Below are 21,426 nucleotides of genomic sequence, written 5' to 3'. Positions count from 1 at the left end.
CCCTCCCTTAGTTATCCAATCCATTGTATTTAAATGGAGAATCAGAATAAAGTAAATCCATCGTATTTCTGGTGAGAATCAGAATAAAGCCGACAATAGTAAACAAAGCTGAGTAGTTTCTATTTGATACTCCCTCTTGTATACCTTCCCCTGGGTGGCAGTCACCCTCTTTCCCTCCCGATACATAACAAAGCTTTTCTCCTCATCCACCAGATGCCACTATCCTTCTGCTGATATCGTAACAACCTTTCCTGCATCCAAGTCATTTTACCAAAGTTTGGGTCTTTTTTTCCCCTCTCTATTCATGCAGGAAGACCCCTCACCAGCTTTATCTACCTCCGGCAATCATTCCCATCAGACTCTTTCAATGAATTCTTCCCTGCAGTGTGTTAATCCTCTCAGAAATAGCTAAAACGCTCTCCACTCAAGGCTTACCTATAGCTTGACGATCTTTTTTTTGCCCCGTTTGGAATTGCCAGGTACAAGTTAGAATCGCTTTCCTCTCTTGATAACCCAGGACTCGGCATATCTTCCCTCCCTCCCCTTCTGAAACATTTCACATCCCATTGCAATATTTACCAGCTAACCTCTTAGTCAGTATCTCTATTGCCTAAATATCCTCTCTTTTCTTTTCTTTTTTCCCCCCTTTCCTTCTTTTTCAAATTTCAAAAGATAAGATGAAACAAAGTCATCAGGCACAAACTCCACACCCAAAAGGATAAAGATGTCCTTGCACAGCCAATTGTCTTACCTAGCATAGTGACAGAGAGCACCAGCTGAAAGTAGAAAATCAGATGTAGGAAGCAATCCATGACTTTGCTCTCTGCTTCGCTTGTGCATCAACCCTTCTCTTTAAGGGTTCTACAAAAGCTCTGATGTTAACATTTGCACTCTTGCTGGCTTATAGAATTCCACCTTCTGCTTTGGCAGACTCTCATGGGTCCTAAAGCCCTCATGGTTTCATTGTCCTATACTTCTTTCAGCAAGTGAAGATGAAGACTGTTGAAAATGATTACCCCACCCTGCCCCCATTGAGTAATAGAAAAAAAAAATATTGGCCAAGTGTGATTGGACACACAAGGAATTTGTCTTGGTGCATATGCTCTCAGTGTACATAAAAAAAAGATACATTCATCAAGAATCCTAAGGTACAACACTTAATGATACTCATAGGGTACAAATAAGCAATCAAGAAAAAATCAATATCAATATAAATTGTAAGGATACAAGCAACAAAGTTACAGTCATACAGCCATAAGTGGAAGGAGATGGGTGATGGGAACGATGAGAAGATTAATAGTAGTGCAGATTTAGTAAATAGTTTGACAGTGTTGTGGGAATTATTTGTTTAGTAGAGTTATGGCGTTTGGGGAAAAACTGTCCTTGTGTCTAGTTGTTCTGGTGTGCAGTGCTCTATAGCGTCGTTTTGAGGGTAGGAATTGAAACAGTTTATGTCCAGGATGCGAGAGGTCTGTACATATTTTCACAGCCCTCTTTTTGACTCGTGCAATATACAGGTAAGCATTGGCATTCACTTGGATTGGTGATTTTGATAAGGTTGCATCTAATTCTATCTATAACTACCTAGATAAATGTCTCAGGTTGGTTACAATAAGGTGCAAATTGAAATAAAGTAAATTCATCTTATTTTGTTCCCTGCAACATTATAAATACACTAAGGAAAACAGCTATTTTTGAAATATTTAGACAGATGTAGGTTTTAATGACTACATTTCCTGCCAATGGACATTTTTATAACTTAATGTTTCTCTCATATAAAGGAATGTTTCTGAACACATATATTGCATTTGGTGCTATTACTATAACACAGAAACAGATGGAAGGTTTGAACAATTTCATATGTTACATACTGTATATTTGATTTTTACCTTTGGAAAACCAAGGGAAGATTTAAATTTCTGTCTCCTTCCAGAAAAGGCTATTTCATACCTTTAGTTTTCAACGTTTAGAGGTCAGCAGTCAGAGGTGTGTTTCAGCAGATTCTGACCAGTTCTGCAGAACCAGTAGCGGAAATTTTGAGTAGTTCGGAGAACCAGTAGTAAAAATTCTGACTGGCCCTGCTCCCATCTATTCTCTGCCTCCCAAGTCCCAGCTGATCAGGAGGAAATGGGGATTTTGCAGTAACCTTCCCCTGGAGTGGGGTGGGAATGGAGATTTTACAGTATCCTTCCCTTGCCACGCCCACCAAGCCACACCCACAGAACCGGTAGTAAAAAAATTGAAACCCACCACTGTCAACAGTTATAGGTGTGTCTGCATTGCCTCTGAAACACCCCTAAACTTTTTATTACATAGACCCTCCATTTGACCCAGTTGAAATTGGCTGAATAGATTAATCCCAGAAATTCAACCATAGTCTTTACAATGTTCCCCAGTGAAGAGGAAAAAGGAAATGCAAGTATTTGGGGAAGAGTTCCTTTGAAAAAACAGGTGGGTAATACTCCAAAATATCTGTTATACAGCACAATTATAGAACAGCACAATGCAATATAAGCATCATGACTTGTATCATCTGTGGCCTCTCAATTACTCACTTCTTTGTTCTAACCTGGGATAATCCTCCTTGCTCTAACAAATCAAAGAAGAACTGCCTGCTACAACATCTATTTTGTTTACAAAAGGGTACAAGATTTAAAAAACTAAGATCTGCAAGTAGGTTAGAATAGAATAGAATAGAATTTTTTATTGGCCAAGTGGACACACAAGGAATTTGCATATGCTCTCAGCGTACATAGAAGAAAAGATACATTCATCAAGAATCATAAGGTACAACAATGATAGTCATAGCATACAAATAAGCAATCAGGAAACAATATCAGTATAAATCATAAGGATACAAGCAACAAAGTTACAGTCATATAGTCATAAGTGGAAGGAGATGGGTGGTGGGAACGATGAGATTAATAGTAGTGCAAACTTAGTAAATAGTTTGACAGTGTTGAGGGAATTATTTGTTTAGCAGAGTGATGGCGTTCGGGAAAAAACTGTTCTTGTGTCTAGTTGTTAGGAAGCTTCCCTGATTTAAAACTTGGAAGGTTGCTGCTACAAACTATAAGCAGATGATTGAGGATAATATGACTTCTAGTTCAGTAGACTTGAAGGACACCAGATTGAGAAATGCTGCTGTGCTCAGTATTGAGTTATATGAACCAATGGCCCAAGAAAACTACAAAAAGTTATTGCAGTTGAGCTTGACTTGAAGGAGAGATTCTCTGTTCTGTGGGTAGATCTAAATCCAAGTCAAAGAAGGAAAGGGATAACTGCTACTGAAAAAAATGCAGAATAGGGAAGGTTAAACCAGACAGTTGACATGCTTCTCAGTCAAGAGGCAAATTTCTCTTGGCCTTTTGTAATATAAAGCAACTGATGATGTTACCTAGTTAGATAATGAAATGTCTGTGGGCAAACAACCAAGATCAGAAATTATCGCTAATTTCACAGTTCAATTCTGAGCTTCACATATTTTATTGTCTTATAAATATAAATATCTCCTGGCCTCTTCTATCAGTTACAAATCCTGCATGTCAATGGCATGCTAATATGAATCTAGTAGATTAATGTGTTATGCACAATTCAGACCTCAATTAATTAACCTAGACAACTCATTGAATTTGTCTGGAGCTAAACCAACTCCTTCTCAGTCAGCCGAACTACACCTGTGTTCTGTGATCATCCTATCTGAAGATCCTATCTGATCATCTTTGTCTTGATCGGATGTTGAGGGAGGTTTAACTTCCCTCCAACATCTGATCAAGACAAAAGGCTAAACAGGTGCGGTGAAAATGGGGTTTTGGATGGAAATGGATAAGGATGGTAAACTCATTGGTAGTGGCACTGTCTATGATCTGCAGATTTTTAAAAATTTTTGGTAGACTAAACAAACCAAAATAAAATGGCATAAATGAGTTGCTTATTTTGTTATGGCTCCAATAAAAACTGCCAGTTTTCTTTGTAGCACTTGGGAGAACTAAAAGTGACTGCTGGATAAAGAAGTCATTGTGCATTCCTGGAGCACAGAGTTATGTCAGTTATGGGAATTGCTACATTGTGCAGAAATAGCCAACAAGTCGCAGCACCTTTCCTGACCAGCTGCATTGATTATATCTCGATGCAATGAACTGCAGGTCAGCAGTTCCATTTTGTGTGTGTGTGTTGGGGGGGGGAGTTCTCAAAACATTGGGCATTTGGATCTGACTAGGTGTTTCTAGGATTTACCATTTGTGAAATTCCTAGCCAAGTGTTCTGTATGAAGAAAAAGCTTGCACCATTTTAAGAACAAAGGAGTTGAGAAGAGAAGAATAATGTGCATTTGAGCTTGACAATACATTTCACCTCTAGGAGCTTGGCTCTGATTTCTTACATACTGTAGTGTATGGGGGCCAGTGCTGCATCATTGATCTTGCAAATCAGTGCATGTTAGGGGAACCAATAATTTTGCAGGCTCAGTAGACTGTTTCTTTCTCATCCAGCTCATTTAAGTTACAGTTTGTAAAATGTTTCGCATTGCAAATTGCAACCTAGATCTACCTAATAAAATTAACTTTGCTATGCATCGTGAAATTCATAGGGATGCGAGATAAATATCTTTTAGGACCAACTGATATTCATGCTGCAATCTCTCTAATGATATCATTGTCTTCCAAATTAAATTTAATTAATAGATAAGAGCTTTTCAATAATTTTAAAATCTTGTTATCTGATTAGAATGTATATAACAGCTTTTTAGTCAAGGGAAGAAACTGATCTTCCTTTGGGCAAACAAAAAAGTTTCAGGTTCTTCATATCTGTACTGTAATTGGAGAAGACCATTTCATCCAAGTATTCTTATATGTACAACTCATTTTTAAGTAAGATCACTATAAATGTAAATAAAAATACTTTGAGATACTTGGATATTTTTTCCTGCAGATTTTCCACTTGTTTGTATTCATTCAAAAACTTTTGCCTGAATGTCAAAGTCTAGCATGTCAGACCAGTTTATTAGGTCTTGCATAGTGTTGTGACTTCAAACTATGGATCAAATTTGTAACCAAAGACTTTCCATTGATCAGTCTGAAAAACCATCCTTCCTTTCCAGCCCTAACATGCAAGGTTGCAGGATTGAAATGAATACATAATGTTAGTGTTTCTCAACCTTGGCAACTTTAAAACATTCTCCAGCCAGATATTTAAGAATTTTTTTCCACAGGAATATAAAAATTCATAAACACTGAGGCAAGAGTAGTGGCACTAAGTATAAGACACAGGATGAACCCAAAAATAAAACAAATTGTGTCTTAAAAATATTATCTACTGCTGTTATCTTCACCTAATCCAGCAGTTTTGGATCAATAATTTTTGATTTAAACCATTTCCTTATGTTCTTATATGGAAAGAGAAACTGATGTAGGGTTAGGGTTAGGATGCCTTTTTATGAAACATTGCCATTGAGAATAATCAATTTTGGCCTTTTCTCTGCAGTTGAATCTTATACCTCTGTGTCTTTCACTAACTCGAAAAATGATGCCGAAGAATACTGATACTATTCAGGTGAGATTGACTTTAACTTATTAATGTTAGCATGGATTTGAGCTCACGGTCTTCAGTGAAAATATATGTGATATAACAGAGATTTTTAATTACATTAAGTTTTTACATGAAAATATTCCTGTTCTGATTAATTCAAACTCCATTGATTAGTCCTCCTACCAAATCTTACTACTTTGGAAGGAAAGTGCATTGGCTTAAATTTTAAAAATAGCAATAAACATAAGGACACTTAGTTTTCTCCAATTCCCCAACATTTGACAAAACTAATTTCTAAGAGTTGCAGTATCTGAGCTGCAAATTCACACCAGCAAATTAACAGATGACAGCAGGGAGAGAGAATGAAAACTCCAACTGGGCTAGTCAGCTGAATTTTTGCAACTATATATGACAACCTGAGATTCAGAATGGACATAAATCAGCTGAAATATCTAGCGGATCAAATTGGAGTAATCCCAAGTCCAGGTAGACTTCTCTGTTCTCTGCAACTCTTTTCATCCCACTTGTGGTCTCCCTACTTCCTCTTCCCCAATTACTGCTCCCAATGACTGTCTGGCTTCTTTTCCTTTTCCTTCCACTGGTAAAATAGTAAGATGAGAAAGAGAAGATAGAAACACATGAAGGGCTGTCATACAGAAAAGCAGAAATGCTTGTTCTCGGCTGCTCTAGAGCTCTGCGCTAGATCAAATGGTCTTTAGAGATAACAAGGTAGTTTGAGTTGAACATTAGGAAACACTGCTTAAAGATAGGAGCAATTAAACAATGGAAACAATAATCTAAAGAGGGATGGGCTCTCCAAGGTAAGTTTCAAACAGAAGAATGAAGCTTTTAGGGTTTTTTAAAAAAATGCTTTCATTCCAGAAGCCCTGAACTGAATCAGGAATTTTGACTAGATGACTTACCACCAAACCAGGGGTGGGATTCTACCGGTTTGGACCGGTTTGGATGAACCGGTAGCTCCGATGATCAGGTGGGCCTGCCCGCCTGCCCCTGCACTTTACTGACCTATATCTTCTCAGCTGATTCACACGGCAGAGCGGATTGCTGCGCCTCAGCTGTGTTTCTCCCCAGCAGTAACGGGGAAGGTAAGTTTTCATAAAACTGCATGCATGCACAAGCGCGCACACGTGCGAAGCACGTGATCATCAAACCGGTTATTAAACCGGCAGGATCCCACCACTGCCCCAAGTCTATGGAAGAAATAAGATAAGTTATACAAATAAGGTATAAGGTATAAGTACCGTATATGTGGTACCTTGCTCAATAGTAGTACCTGTGAGAGAGATCTTGGAGTCCTAGTGGATAACCATCTAGATATGAGCCAGCAGTGTGCAGCAGCTGTTAAAAAAGCCAACACAGTTCTGGGCTGCATAAACAGAGGGATAGAATCAAGATCACGTGAAGTGCTAGTACCACTTTATAATGCCTTGGTAAGGCCACACTTGGAATATTGCATCCAGTTTTGGTCGCCACGATGTAAAAAAGATGTTGAGACTCTAGAAAGAGTGCAGAGAAGAGCAACAAAGATGATTAGGGGACTGGAGGATAAAACATATGAAGAACGGTTGCAGGAACTGGGTATGTCTAGTTTAACAAAAAGAAGGACTAGGGGAGACATGATAGCTGTGTTCCAATATCTCAGGGGCTGCCACAAAGAAGAGGGAGTCGGGCTGTTCTCCAAAGCACCTGAGGGTAGAACAAGAAGCAATGGGTGGAAACTGATCAAAGAAAGAAGCAACTTAGAACTAAGGAGAAATTTCCTGACAGTTAGAACAATTAATAAGTGGAACGACTTGCCTTCAGAAGTTGTGAATGCTCCAACACTGGAAATTTTTAAGAAAATGTTGGATAACCATCTGACTGAGATGGTGTAGGGTTTCCTGCCTGGGCAGGGGGTTGGACTAGAAGGCCTCCAAGGTCCCTTCCAACTCTGATGTTATGTTATGTTATGTAAGGTATATCATGAATCAAATGGAAAATAGCTTCTTTTGACAGAATGAAACCATAGGTTTTCTTGTTGTTGGGATCCAAAATTCAAATTATAATTTCAGGATCTAATCTGAGTCGGTTACTGGGACCAGAGGTTTTATTTTCCGAGCTTTTGGATTCAAGTCGTAATTGTTTGACTATGTGAATTTCTTGTAAGATCTTGAATAGAGAGCCTAGGCCTGCTGGGCAAAGTCTCTCAAATGCCCCCTTCCCTCTATTGTCCACTGATACTGACACTTCCTCCTCCATCATGTACTTTGGTCATGAAAGTTATTTGCCATCATGTGAATATTTATTCCTGTCAAGAGCCATGCTAGTCTGAATTTAGCCATGGTCAGTCATGACTCATTTTTCTCTTATTCTTCTGGAAGCACATTGTCTTGAATTTCTTTGTGAACCAGACTTCAGACAATAACTCCAACTATGCATGTAAGCAAAGAGTGATAGCACACCTGCGTGTGTGCATCAGCCATAAAAAAAGAGAGGCAAATTTATAGTGTGATCATTTGCAGCATGTTTATTCATATTTATTAGGTAAAAAAACAATAACACCAGAGCTGTGATGGTGCAATGATTAGACTCCATGAGTTTGATTCTGACTGGCTCAAAGTTGACTCAGCCTTCCATCCTTCTGAGGTCAGTAAAATGAGGAACCAGATTGTTGGGGGCAATATGCTGATTCTGTAAACCGCTTAGAGAGGGCTGTAAAGCAGTATGAAATGGTTTATAAGTCTAAGTGCTATTGCTATTAATGTGTTAAAGCATTATTTGAATTAATGTAAATTCCCTATTTTCCAAACATTCTCTCTATTGTGACCAAGTTACAAATCCACAGGAATAATGCAGCAATATGCATATTGGGGCACATAGAATAAGTCAGGATAAGTTACAGCTTCAGTTTTAGAACTACTTTTAAAGAATATAAATATAAAAGGAATTTAAAAGTTCTAGCACGTGCTAGTCATTCCCGACTCTATGGGGCGGTGCTCATCTCCATTTCAAAGCTGAAGAGCCAGTGCTGACAGAAGACATCTCCGTGGTCATGTGGCCAGCATGACTAAACACCTAAGGCGCACAGAACGCTGTTACCTTCCCACCAAAGGTGGTCCCTATTTTTCTACTTGCATTTTTTACGTGTTTTTGAACTGCTAGGTTGGCAGAAGCTGGGACAAATAACAGGAGCTCACCCCGTTATGCAGCACTAGGGATTTGAACCGCTGAACTGCAGAACTTTCGATCGACAAGCTCAGCGTCTTACCTACTAAGCCACCGCGTCCCCCCTAATAAAAAAATAAATATGATTTATTTGATTGGAAATCAGTGTGAAAGTACTGTACATTAAACACTGAAGTGGGAGATGTTTCACATTGTTTGCAAATTTCACATACACACAGTATACTACTTTGCAAAAACATTTTATTCTGGCATTGTGACATTTGGCAAATTCACAAAATATATGCTATCTTCTCCAGCCTAACCCCTTAACAATAATTTACCATAGCCTTAACTCCTTTTATGACAAGCTTTTGAGTGATGGTGGTTTTCATCAACCACTGAGGACATATCCCAATGCCAATTTAATGTGCTTTTTTCTAGTTTCTTCTGAGGCTGCATGTATGCATGTCAGCATAATTTGCTTTATCTGACAGCTGTTCTCTATTGTCCCATAGGCAATGAAGTCAGTGAGCTGTGTTACCTTGAGATTTTTAACATGGAACAGATCTTTAACATGGGACAATACGTTGGGGGAAAAACATTCAGCAATTGTTCCTTCCAACATGGGAAGGATCAGGGACAAGCAAAAAGTCAGGTTTTGAGAGATGGCTAGACACAGGAGGAGTAGTGTTTTAAGACCTATCCAGCTTTGCCAAGAATTTGTACTCACTCCCCAGAACAGCAACAGCAGCCCTTACCCATTTCACAGATAATCCACAGGTTTTCTCTTGGTCTCTTTCTTTGTCTCTCTCAGAAGCTTGGTTTTTGCTTGAAGAGGAACTAAAGAGCCTCTTGATGCAGGTGAAGAAGGAGAGTGCAAAAGTTGGCTTGAAACTCAACATTAAGAAAACAAAGATCATGGCATCCAGCCCTCTCAATTCCTGGAAAATAGATGGGGAAGAAATGGAGGTAGTGAAAGATTTTATTTTCCTGGGCTCCAATATCACCGCAGATCGGGACTGCAGCCAAGAAATTAAAAGACGCTTGCTCCTGGGGAGGAAAGCTATGGCAAATCTAGATAGCATATAAAAAAGCAGAGACCAACAAAAGTGCGTATAGTCAAGGCTATGGTTTTCCCAGTTGCAATGTATGGCTGTGAAAGCTGGACCATAAGAAAGGCTGAATGCCAAAGAATTGAGGCCTCTGAACTCTGGTGCTGGAGAAGACTCCTGCAAGTCCCTTGGACTGCAAGGCGACCAAACTGGTCAGTCCTAGAGATCAACCCTGACTGCTCCTTAGAAGGCCAGATCCTGAAGATGAAACTGAAATACTTTGGCCACTTAATGAGAAGGAAGGAGTCACTGGAGAAGAGCCTAATGCTGGGAACGATTGAGGGCAAGAGAAGAATGGGACGACAAAGAATGAGGTGGCTGGATGAAGTCACTGAAGCAGTGGGTTTGAGCTTAAATGGACTCCAGATGATGGTAGAGGACAGGAAGGCTTGGAGGAACGTTGTCTATGGGGTCGCAATGGGTCAGACACAACTTCGCAACTAACAACAACATGCTCCAAATGGCAATGGCTTTGGTAGACTCATTTATCAAACAAAAATAATTTATGGAAAGAGCATTCTTTCCCTTCAATAATTAAATTCCCCAGACAGTCACAAGGGCTAAAAAAAATGTGGGTGTATATGCTACATCTTAAAATGACCAATGGGAACTGGCAGATCAAACTTCATTATCAGCAGAAATCATGTATATAGCAAGGCTTATGTTGGGAGAAAATGGAAAACACACTTTAATGATTTTTTTAATTTTTTTAGAAATCTTAATTGAAAAACGGGAACATGCAATTTGGTGGTCTCAGCCATGGGCTGGGAATGAGATATAGGCTGCATCATGGTTCTGAAAATACTTGTTAGCAAGGCTCTTTAAGACACGGATAGGGAGATGCATGGATGAGTCCTGAGTGACATGTTTCAAATTTGCAGAATTATAGCTTTTATTAGTTGAAGTGGCTTGAAAGCCTAGTCGTATAGATGGGCAGGGGAACAGCGCTTATTTGTTTGCCTGTGAGGAAAGTTAGAACAGTATTTCCACTGAGAACCTCAGAAAAATGTAAGCATATTGAGAGAAGAAAAAGGAGTGAAATCTCTTCACTCAGTTGAATCAGGGCCAAAAGGGTTAATTTCTAAAATAATATTTGCTAAGAAGTTAACACTTTGCTCTGAGGTGTTCTTATGGAAAATTAATCTGTGAGAAGCAAATTAGGTGGGGCCTAGGTCTACTTCCACTAAGCACATACAAAATCTGAAGTTTGGAACAAATCTACAACTAATTCTGACACATTCATTTCTACACATATGTGGAGAATTAATATTCAGACCAGACACTCCTAATGTGAAGTCTCCTAAATTTGGTGTTGTATCTAGTTAACGTCTACATTCTTTTCAGGGAAATCTAACACTGCTCAAAGTTTTTTTCTGGAAAGTCAGTACATGCAGCCCTAGAAATGTTTAGCTGTTTTATAGAATTTGCTTTCACCCCAAAAATGCTGATTCTTACAGGAGTAGCCAGCCCTCTGCAAACAATTCCCATGGCACTCTTGTGGGAATAGAATTAGTTTAAGGGGATTAGTTAAAAGAATGGAGATAAAAAATATCTTTTTGTGTTCTTTCAAGGGAATCATGAACTAGCCTGAAGGAGTCCGTCCCCCCCTCAGTATTATTTCAGTAATGTAGCACCTATGGTTCTGATTTCAAAAACTGCCTCTTGCCAGAATTAAAAGAACAGTTTGTTGCTACTTATGCTTTGTAATCATTTTAATGGACACATTTATTTATGTTTCCTTAGATTTCTTATGAATTGTTTTTCAGGATTCAAAGTTCCTGCTTAAAATTTTGCACTTCTGGAAAGTCACCTAAGGAAATGTAGCTGAAACTGGGTCTTGATGAATAAAAACATTATATAAAATGATTTTAAAAGCCTCTGAATTCTGGCTGTTCCTATTCAAAACAGATTTGAAATTGTACATCCAATAGCAGTAGACATTTCTTCAATATTCAAAAAGAAGTTTCTTAACTAACCTCCTTTAATATTCATGTGAACTTTGGAAAATGTGGGGAAAATGGTTTTTCAGTCTGCTCATAAAGAAAAAGAACCAGTACTTATTTGAGCCTTGATATCTCTAGTTTGGCAAACTGAAGAGCAGGTAAAGGACTATATCTCTGCCTGGGAATTGGAAGATCCTTTGGCCTGGTTCACAAGGTCATGAGTTTGATTTCAGCTCAGCACAGGTGTAAGCAACCTTTGTCACCGACTCCCTGTAATGATATGTGGGAAAGACCTTGGGAAACAGGGCCAAGAGACTATGCCAAGGGGATAGTCAGATAAAACACAACATAATCTGCGACTGGATAGTAGTAGGGCAAGAAGCTCAGAAAAGACCCTCCCTAGGGTCTCATGCCGTAAACGAGATTGGGAGAATTGTACATTCAGACTTACAAAGCTCTGTTAATGTAGCTTTATAATAAAGTAGAATTAGCTCATCCAATTAAAACATTTTGGGTAGCTGAAAGATGCAAAATGGGTGGTGGATTGTATCACTTTTATGGGGAGAGCAGCATTAGGTGATGGTTTTTTGCTTTTTAAATGTAATGTGCCTATCTTAGGCCTTAGCAGCGGTGAAATCCAATTTTTTTTACTACCGGTTCTGTGGGCGTGGCTTGTGGGGGTGGCATGGATTGGTGGGGGTGGCAGGGGAAAGATACTGCAAAATCTCCATTCCCACCCCACTCCTGGGGGAAAGATATTGCAAAATCTCCATTCCCATCCCACCCTGTGGCCAGCCAGAGGTGGTATTTGCCGATTCTCCGAACTACTCAAAATTTCCGCTGCCGGTTTTCCAGAACTTGTCAGAACCTGCTAGATTTCACCTCTGGGCCTAAGCCCAAATTTTGAGTCCTTTGTACGCTAAGCTTTGTATACCATGCCTTGAGGTTTACATATTGAACCAACTAATGTGGCTTATTGAGCAAATCATGATTAAAGCAGCTCAGCCATTTTCAGTCCATTAGAAAATGCTAGACTAACTCTGGTATAAACAGTAAACTCTCTAAAGCTCTGTATCTCACAAGCATATTTAAATAGAAGTTATAGAATATTCTGTATTAAAAGTATCTTTCAGTAGCTGGGGTGAGCGGGACTTTTTTGTACTTTGAACAAATAACTTATTATTATGCCTCCTATACTGAGAGTCTTTCCTGAACAAGTACAAGAAAGCTTTTATCTATTAACTTGAAATAACTCCCATTTCAACACACTGGGTAATTAACTTTGGTAACACTGTAGGTGTGTTGTTCTCCTCAGTGATCTTTCCTAATAACTTTGCTTTACTCTTGTCCTGTTCCTACTCAAAGAAAAGCTTGCCTTGTTTAGCAGGCAGGCAATGTTAGTTCCTTGGTCAATATATCAAGATCGGAAAAAATTGGTCATGGCAATTCATAATTGCTCAGGAATGAGTGAGACCTTCACTAAAGCTGGATGGTATAGGGATTGAATAGCTATTGCGTTAGGTGACGGCTGAAAATGTTCCCATGTATATAGGGAAGAACTAAGGGAGACAATTTTCAATTATATCTGTTTCTCAGAATAATAGAAAGCAGCTTCATTTATTTGTTTCTTTGTTTATTCATTGTTCTTCCAATTTGCATACCGAGTCAAAAAGATGGATGTTGACAACAATCCATTAAAATATATAGCCAATTAGAATACATAAACAATAGATATGAACAATAACATAAAAATACAAGACAAAAATGAAACTCACGAGTTAAATAGAAATGTGACAGTTAGGTAAAGGTAAAGGTTCCCCACGCACATACGTGCTAGTCGTTGCCAACTCTAGGAGGCGGTGCTCATCTCCGTTTCAAAGCTGAAGAGCCAGCGCTGGCAGAAGACGTCTCCGTGGTCATGTGGCTGGCATGACTCAATGCCAAAGGCGCGTGGAACGCTGTTACCTTCCCACCAAAGGTGGTCCCTATTTTTTCTACTTGCATTTTTTACCTGCTTTCGAACTGCTAGGTTGGCAGAAGCTGGGACAAGTAACGGGAGTTCACCCCGTTACACTGCAGCACTAGGAATTCGAACCGCTGAACTGCCGACCTTTTGATCAACAAGCTCAGCATCTTAGCCCCTGTGTGACAGTTAACTAGGTTCCAAATCTCCCATCTGAGGATTACATCTTAAGAAACGTAAGAATCTTAGATCCAAGGCTATACTTTTCCAAAAGGCTGGCTCAGTGACCGAGAAAGAGCACCTCCTGGCCTCCTTTCCTCATATGCTACAAAAGTGGAGCTTAACCAGAAACTTCTCCTAAGGACCTTAACCAGAAGCTTCTCCTAAGGAGATGATATGGGCTGATTAGAACAGATGAAGATGGCTTCATAAACACCAGTTCAAGCCATATAAGGCTTATGCTGTATAGAGTAAAACTCACACTTTAAATTGAACCTTGAACCTGTTGGCAACTAATGCAGGAATTGCAACACAGGTATAATGCGCTCTTGGGAGAGCCACCAAGTTTTTTAAAAAAGAAATACTAAAATATCTAAAGAAAAAAAAATCTGATTTTAAGTTATTGTCTCACAACAAAATGAATACACAGGGAACTTATAAAAGTTATAAACCCAAACAAAATCCCTGTATAGTGCCCAGCTTCCCTAACTTGTCAGATAGGATTGCTAACTACCACTGAAACTCATGCTAGGGACTTTTCTTCCAACATATCTATGCGACACCATTGTATATATGTTCCTTAATGAATATGCCCCAATGCACACTTCAAAAACTAATGCATAGTGGATATGGGACTTCTGAATAGAGGAGAGTATGTTTGTTCTCATAGAACCACAGAGTTAAAAATTGCCTCAAAGTTTATGTAGTGCAATCTCTGCTTGGCCCAAGTCCATCACTGACAAAAATGGTTATCTAATGTCTCTTTAAAGACCTCTCCCATGGGAAAACTCACCATTTCATTTGTTAGCTTTTTATACTAGCTGACATTCCTACAGTCAGGAAGTTCTTTTTGATGTCTAACCATCTTTGTACTTTTAATCTATTGGTTCTGGTTCTGTCCTTTGACGCACAAATAATGAGACTTAGATTTAGAATAACTTTATTGTCACTTTAAATGTATACTAATCAGCAAACATTAAAATGAAATTTTGTTGCATACAGCTCTCAAAGGGTCACCACCTGCAATATACACTACATAAACATGACCAAAAAAAAACACCACATTTTTGGGCCTATAAGACACACTGGAGTATAAGACACACCAAGATTTTGAAGAGGAAAACAAGAAAAAAATAGCATTTGCCCTCACCGCCCCCCAGGAGTACTCTACAGGCCTCCCAAACCCTCTGCATATCCTGTTTTTGTGAAAAACTTACTTGTTTTTGTCAGAATGCAACTGCACGGGTAATAGTGGGAGCCACCCGTTGCTCCCATGTAACACCAATCCTGCGCAGTCTGCACTGGCTTCCTGTGGTCTTTTGGGTGCGCTTTAAGATTCTGGTTACCACCTTTAAAGCGCTCCATGGCTTAGGGCCCGGGTACTTACGGGACCACCTGCTGTTACCTTATGCCTCCCACCGACCCGTACGCTCACACAGAGAGGGTCTTCTCAGGGTGCCGTCCACCAAACAATGTCAGCCAGGGGTAGGGCCTTCTCTGTTGGAGCTCCTACTCTCTGGAACGAACTTCCCCATGGTTTACGCCAATTGCCTGGTCTTCGGACCTTTCACCCTGAGCTGAAAACGCATTTATTTATTCAAGCGGGACTGGCTTAAAAGTTTTATTAAATTTTTAAATTGGGGTTTTTATGTATCTTAGGGTTTTAAATTGTTTTAAATTTTGGCCATTTAAGTTATATGCTTGGTTTTAAGTTTTGTTTTAATGTGTATATTGTGGGGTTTTTACTATTTGGCTGTACGCCGCCCTGAGTCCTTTGGGAGAAGGGCAGTATAAAAATCTAATAAAATAAAATAAATAAATAAAATAATAAATAAAAATGGGACACGCAGGGCAGAGTTTCGGGAGGCCAAAAATGTATTCAGTGTATAAGATGCACCAACATTTTCACCCTCTTTTAGGGTGAGGGGAAGTGTGTCCTATACTCTGAAAAGTATGGTATGCATATACCCACATGCTCACATATGACACAGAGAAACAACACAGTCTAGTTTGGCTATATACATGTACACAGCGAGTAAAACAAATCTTGCAAGTTTACCAGAAGGAGGGCATAGAGAAAAAAGCTGTTACAGAATTTGATAGTCCTGCTAGAAATACTTCTAAGTCTATTCCCCTTCAAATATTTGAAGACTGCTATTAGAGCTCTTCCCTAAACATACCCATCTTAACTGCTCCTCATAGGGTGTGGCTTTCAGGTCTTGCAATGTCTGGTAGCCATCTTTTGAACTTCCTTTAATTCATCACTGTCCTTTTTGAACACTGCTGCCTAGAGTCAGAGACAGTACTCTAAATGGGGTCTGACCCAGACAGAATAGAATGGAACAATTATTTATCATTATCTGGACTGTGTGCTCCTGTTTTTTGTTTTTAACAAAAACCTCTGGCTCATATTTCATGCATGGTCAACACAGACACCTAGTTCCTTCTCATATTTATTGCCAAGGCAGCCTCCCCCTGTCCATGTCTTTCATTTCTCCCAGGTAAGGATTCTACATTTCTATTAAATTCTGCTCCATTCATTTCAGCCCACTGCTAAGTCTTGGGCATTTTTAAAAGAAAATCTTCTCTTCTTTTTCTTGAGTTTTGGACACTTGCAAATTTGATAATTGCCCCAACATGTCCCAAAATCTTTAGGAGCCGTGGTGGTGCAGTGGTTAGAATGCAGTATTTCAGGCTAATTCTGCTGACTGCTGACTGCCAGAAGTTCGGCAGTTTGCATCGCACTGGCTCAAGGTTGACTCAGCCTTCCATCCTTCCAAGGTCGGTAAATGAGGACCCAGATTGTTGGCAGCAATATGCTGACTCTGTAATCCACTTAGAGAGGACTGTAAATCCCTGTGAAGGGGTATATAAGTCTAAGTGCTATTGCTATTTATATCCAAGTCATTAATAAAAAATACTGAGCAGACCCCTGTGATATTCTGCTTAAATAATATAAGTATTCTTGGCTTCAATCATCCAGCCAGGTACAGTATGAATCCATCTAAAAGTTATATTGATTAACAATTAAAAGTTATGAAATTATAGTTGACTTTGAGTGACCACATAATTTTTTTTCCCATAATGCTTTGTTCCTAGTCCGATCCTTCAGGTCTTCAAACAGTATACCAACTTTCACAGTAACTGGGTCCATCCACCTTGTTTGTGGTCATCCTCTTCTTCTCTTCCTTTCCATCTTTCCCAGCATCTGAACCTTTTCCAGAGAACTAAATCTTCACATAATTTGTACAAAGTAAGATAATCTGAGGCTAGTCATCTGTGCCTTGAGTGAAAAACTAAGTTCATTTGATATGCTATTGGGTTATTTTCTTGGCTATCCACAGTATTCTCCCATGGTGGCGCAGTGGTTAGAATGCAGTACTGCAAGCTACTTCGGCTGACTGCCAGCTGCCTGCAATTTGGCAGATCGAATCTCACCAGGCTCAAGATTGACTCAGCCTTCCACCCTTCTGAGGTGGGTAAAATGAGGACCCAGATTGTTGGGGGAAATATGCTGACTCTGTAAATCGCTTAGAGAGGGCTGTTTACTATGAAGCAGCATATAAGTCTAAGTGCTATTGCTATTCTTAAAAGTCTTCTCCAAGACCAAAGTTCAAAGTGCCAATATTTTTTTTTTATTTACATTTATATCCCGCCCTTCTCCGAAGACTCAGGGCGGCTTACAGTGTATAAGGCAATAGTCTCATTCTATTTGTATATTTACAAAGTCAACTTATTGCCCCCCCAACAATCTGGGTCCTCATTTTACCTACTTTATAAAGGATGGAAGGCTGAGTCAACCTTGGGACGGGCTTGAACCTGCAGTAATTGCAGGCTATTGTATTCTAATAACAGGCTCCTTACAGCCTGAGCTATTCCGGCCCATATTCTTTTTATCCCGCCTCTTCAAAATTCAGCTTGTAGAATATAGCTTGTTTTTATTATTATAAGTTGCCTAGGGTTGCCTCTAGATGAGACGGGCCGTATATAAGTTTACTAAATAAATAAATATGGGTTGGAAAACCATTGTCTACATGTTTCTTATCTTTATAGAGATATGTTATACTCAGATGCCATGACAGTATAGACATAGCATCTAAATATATTTTTCAAGATCTTCATTGCTACCCTGTATCATATTTCATGACTGAGGCTTCCTTTACTATAGATAGTTTATTCTAAAAGGTAGAAGCTATCCTGCTTTTCAATACATTCAATATTAATTGTCATGGCTACTGTACCTATTATCTTCCTTATACTTAATCACAGTCCCATTTTTTTCATTCTATGCTCCTTGACTTTCATTATTACAGCTTGCAGATCATTTGTATTTTCAACTATCTGAGCATGTCATTAAGAAAGCACAGGTTATTAATGTTTTTTCCTCCAGTTTTAAAACTCCACCCATCTTGAAATCCTGCTTCCCTTGACATATATTCAGCATATATGTTGAATAATAAGTGGAGAGTATACAGGCTTGTCTCACTCCCTTGCCAACCTGGAACCAGTTTGTTTCACATGTTCTGTATAAACTATGTTTACCTGACCAGTATATAGGTTTATCATGAGAACAATGAGAAGTTCTAGGGTTTCCATGCTTCAAAGTAAATTCTAACTCCCAACATGATCAAAACAATCAAAAACCTTTCTATAATCAATTAAGTACATACTAACTTCTTCTTCTTCTTTTTTTACATTCTTTGGCTTTTTCAATTATCCAGCAATAATATCTCAGGTTCCTTGGCCTTTTCAAAAGACAGCGTGAACACCCAGTATTACTTTTTCCATATAAGGCTCTAATCTGTGTTGGATTATTTTGCTAGCGTGTGAAATTCAGGATATTTATTATATGATAGTTTGCTCAATCTGGTAAGTCTCCTTTTTTAATACTGGAATGTAGACTGACCTCTTCCAGTCTGTTAACCTCTGTGTTGTTCTTCAGATTTGCTGGCAAAACTTAGGCAGAAATGTTACTGACTCCTCTTTTGTTGCTTGACATGTTGGTGTGGGTATGTCATCAGTTTCTGTAGATCCTGTTTTGGTAAGGACTGGAGCGCAGATTTAACTTCATTTTCTAAGTCTAGAACTTCTTGTAAATATAGAATAACTTCTAAGGTACTGTAGATATTGATTTCTCTGCTGTACAGCTTTCAATATACTCCTTCCATCTCTCTTTGATATTCTTTGAATCAGCCACTAAAAGTTATATTATCTAACCCATATTTTAATTTATTTGTTTTATTTATTTGTCAAACATGTGTAAGATGACAGATAACATGTGTAAGATGACAGATAATAATTGCTACCAACTTGCCTTCCATTGAGGACCTGTATACTGCACGAATCAAGAAGAGGGCCGTGAAAATATTTGCAGATCCCTCGCATCCTGGACATAAACTGTTTCAACTCCTACCCTCAAAACGACGCTATAGAGCACTGCACACCAGAACAACTAGACACAAGAACAGTTTTTTCCCGAAGGCCATCACTCTGCTAAACAAATAATTCCCTCAACACTGTCAGACCATTTACTGAATCTGCACTACTATTAATCGTTTCATAGTTCCCATCACCAATCTCTTTCCACTTATGACTGTATGACTATAACTTGTTGCTGGCAATCCTTATGATTTATATTGCTATATTGATCATCAATTGTGTTGTAAATGTTGTACCTTGATGAACGTATCTTTTCTTTTATGTACACTGAGAGCATATGCACCAAGACAAATTCCTTGTGTGTCCAATCACAATTGGCCAATAAAATTCTATTCTATTCTATTCTATAACGCTATATCAAATCCTGTTCCTGTCAAAAGTGGTGTTCCCCAAGATGGTGTTTTTGGTCCAACGCTCTTCATACTATACATAAATGATCTCTGTGACCTCATCTCAAGTTATTGTGTTCTCTTTGCTGATAATGTCAAACTATTTAATACCACTAACAATACTTCTACCCTTCAAGAAGACCTCGACTCAGTTTTCGATTGGTCTAAAACTTGGCAACTCCAAATCTCTACCAGCAAATGCTCAGTCTTACATATTGGAAAAAAGAACCCTATCAACAAGTACAAACTTGATGGTCATTACCTTACTGACGACCCCCACCCTGTCAAAGATCTTGGAGTTCTCATATCAAATGACCTTAATGCCAAAGCCCACTGCAACTACATAGCAAAAAAGGCTCTAAAAGTTGTAAACCTAATTTTACACAGCTTCTTTTCCAAAAACTCTAAACTACTAACTAAAGCATACAAAACATTTGACAGACCTATTCTTGAATACTGCTCATCCGTCTGGAACCCATACCACGTCTCTGACATCAATACAATAGAACGCGTCCAGAAATATTTTACTAGAAGAGTTCTTCGCTCCTCTGAAAACAACAAAATACCTTATACCACCAGGCTTGAAATCCTGGGATTAGAAAATTTACAACTCCGTCGACTTCGACATGACCTGTGTTTAACACACAAAATCATCTATTGCAATATCCTTCCTGTAAAAGACTACTTCAGCTTCAATCGCAATATTACAAGAGCAAAAAATAGATTCAAGCTTAATGTCAACCACTTCAAACTTGATTGCAGAAAATATGACTTCAGTAACAGAGTTGTTACTGCTTGGAACTCATTACCTGACTCCATAGTCTCTACAAAAAATCCCAAAATCTTCAACCAAAAACTGTTTACTATTGACCTCACCCCATTCCTAAGAGGACTATAAGGGGCGTGCATAAGAGCACAAAAGTGCCTACCGTTCCTGTCGTATTATTCCCTTCATTGTATCAAATTAATATAGCTGATGCATATTCTTTACTTATATATATATATATTTTCTTCATATGTTTTTTTTACGACAATGTTTGTGTATACTGTTGTGACAAATGAAATATAAGTATAAACATGATTATGAATCCAAGATTTGGATACAAATAATTTTTACCATATTGTTAATCAGATTGTTATGACAAACTTTGTAGAGGTCGGGGAATACAAAGTCCACAAAACTCCCCTGATGCATGAAGCTAGTAATTTCATTAAAAAAAAGGGAGGGTTAAGGTTTGTGTGGCACCAACTGTTTATGGCAAACTTATGCTGGCTCTGTTTAATTGTTGCATTCCTATCCAAGTGCTGACAAACATGATGTTTGATCATCTGCTTGAATTCTATAGCAGAACAGCTGCCATTCTGACAGGTCTGCAATTTCTCTGGCTACCTTTTTTCTCTGTTTTGAGTTGTAATTTCCTTTCTTTCACCCCTAGCTCATTAGTGGCCATGGTTATACTACCCTTCTTAGAAAAGATAAACATAAAATAAAAGTTGAGATAGTGCTTTCAGTATCCTCTGTTATCAATTCATACATTTCTCTTCACACAGACCTGTAGTTTTGTGTTCCTTGGTTTGGATATCTCTCACAAACATCATTCTGCACTGTAGCCTTTCTGACACAATCCCCACAATTTCTGACATTTTCTCTGAATTTTAATTGGGGGATT

At 38.7% G+C, this 21,426-nt stretch overlaps 2 protein-coding genes across 2 annotated transcripts in view; one reads left to right on the top strand and one right to left on the bottom strand.

Annotated features, from left to right (window-relative positions):
* Positions 1 to 908, bottom strand: part of LTK (leukocyte receptor tyrosine kinase) — a 142,780-nt gene extending 141,872 nt beyond the window's left edge. Inside the window, exon 1 of the mRNA XM_058162053.1 lies at positions 752 to 908. Within this exon, the coding sequence (XP_058018036.1) occupies positions 752 to 812 (61 nt within the window). The 5' untranslated portion in view covers positions 813 to 908. The remainder of the gene's footprint in view (positions 1 to 751) is intronic.
* Positions 909 to 5,520: 4,612 nt separating this feature from the next.
* Positions 5,521 to 21,426, top strand: part of LOC131187675 (spermatogenesis-associated protein 13-like) — a 51,117-nt gene continuing 35,211 nt past the window's right edge. The window contains exon 1 of the mRNA XM_058162162.1: positions 5,521 to 5,550. Within this exon, the coding sequence (XP_058018145.1) occupies positions 5,521 to 5,550 (30 nt within the window). The remainder of the gene's footprint in view (positions 5,551 to 21,426) is intronic.

Source organism: Ahaetulla prasina, chromosome 1, assembly GCF_028640845.1.
Source record: "Ahaetulla prasina isolate Xishuangbanna chromosome 1, ASM2864084v1, whole genome shotgun sequence".
Lineage (NCBI taxonomy): Eukaryota > Metazoa > Chordata > Lepidosauria > Squamata > Colubridae > Ahaetulla > Ahaetulla prasina.
Note: the sequence above shows the minus strand (reverse complement) of the source record. Positions and strands in the feature narration are given on the sequence as shown.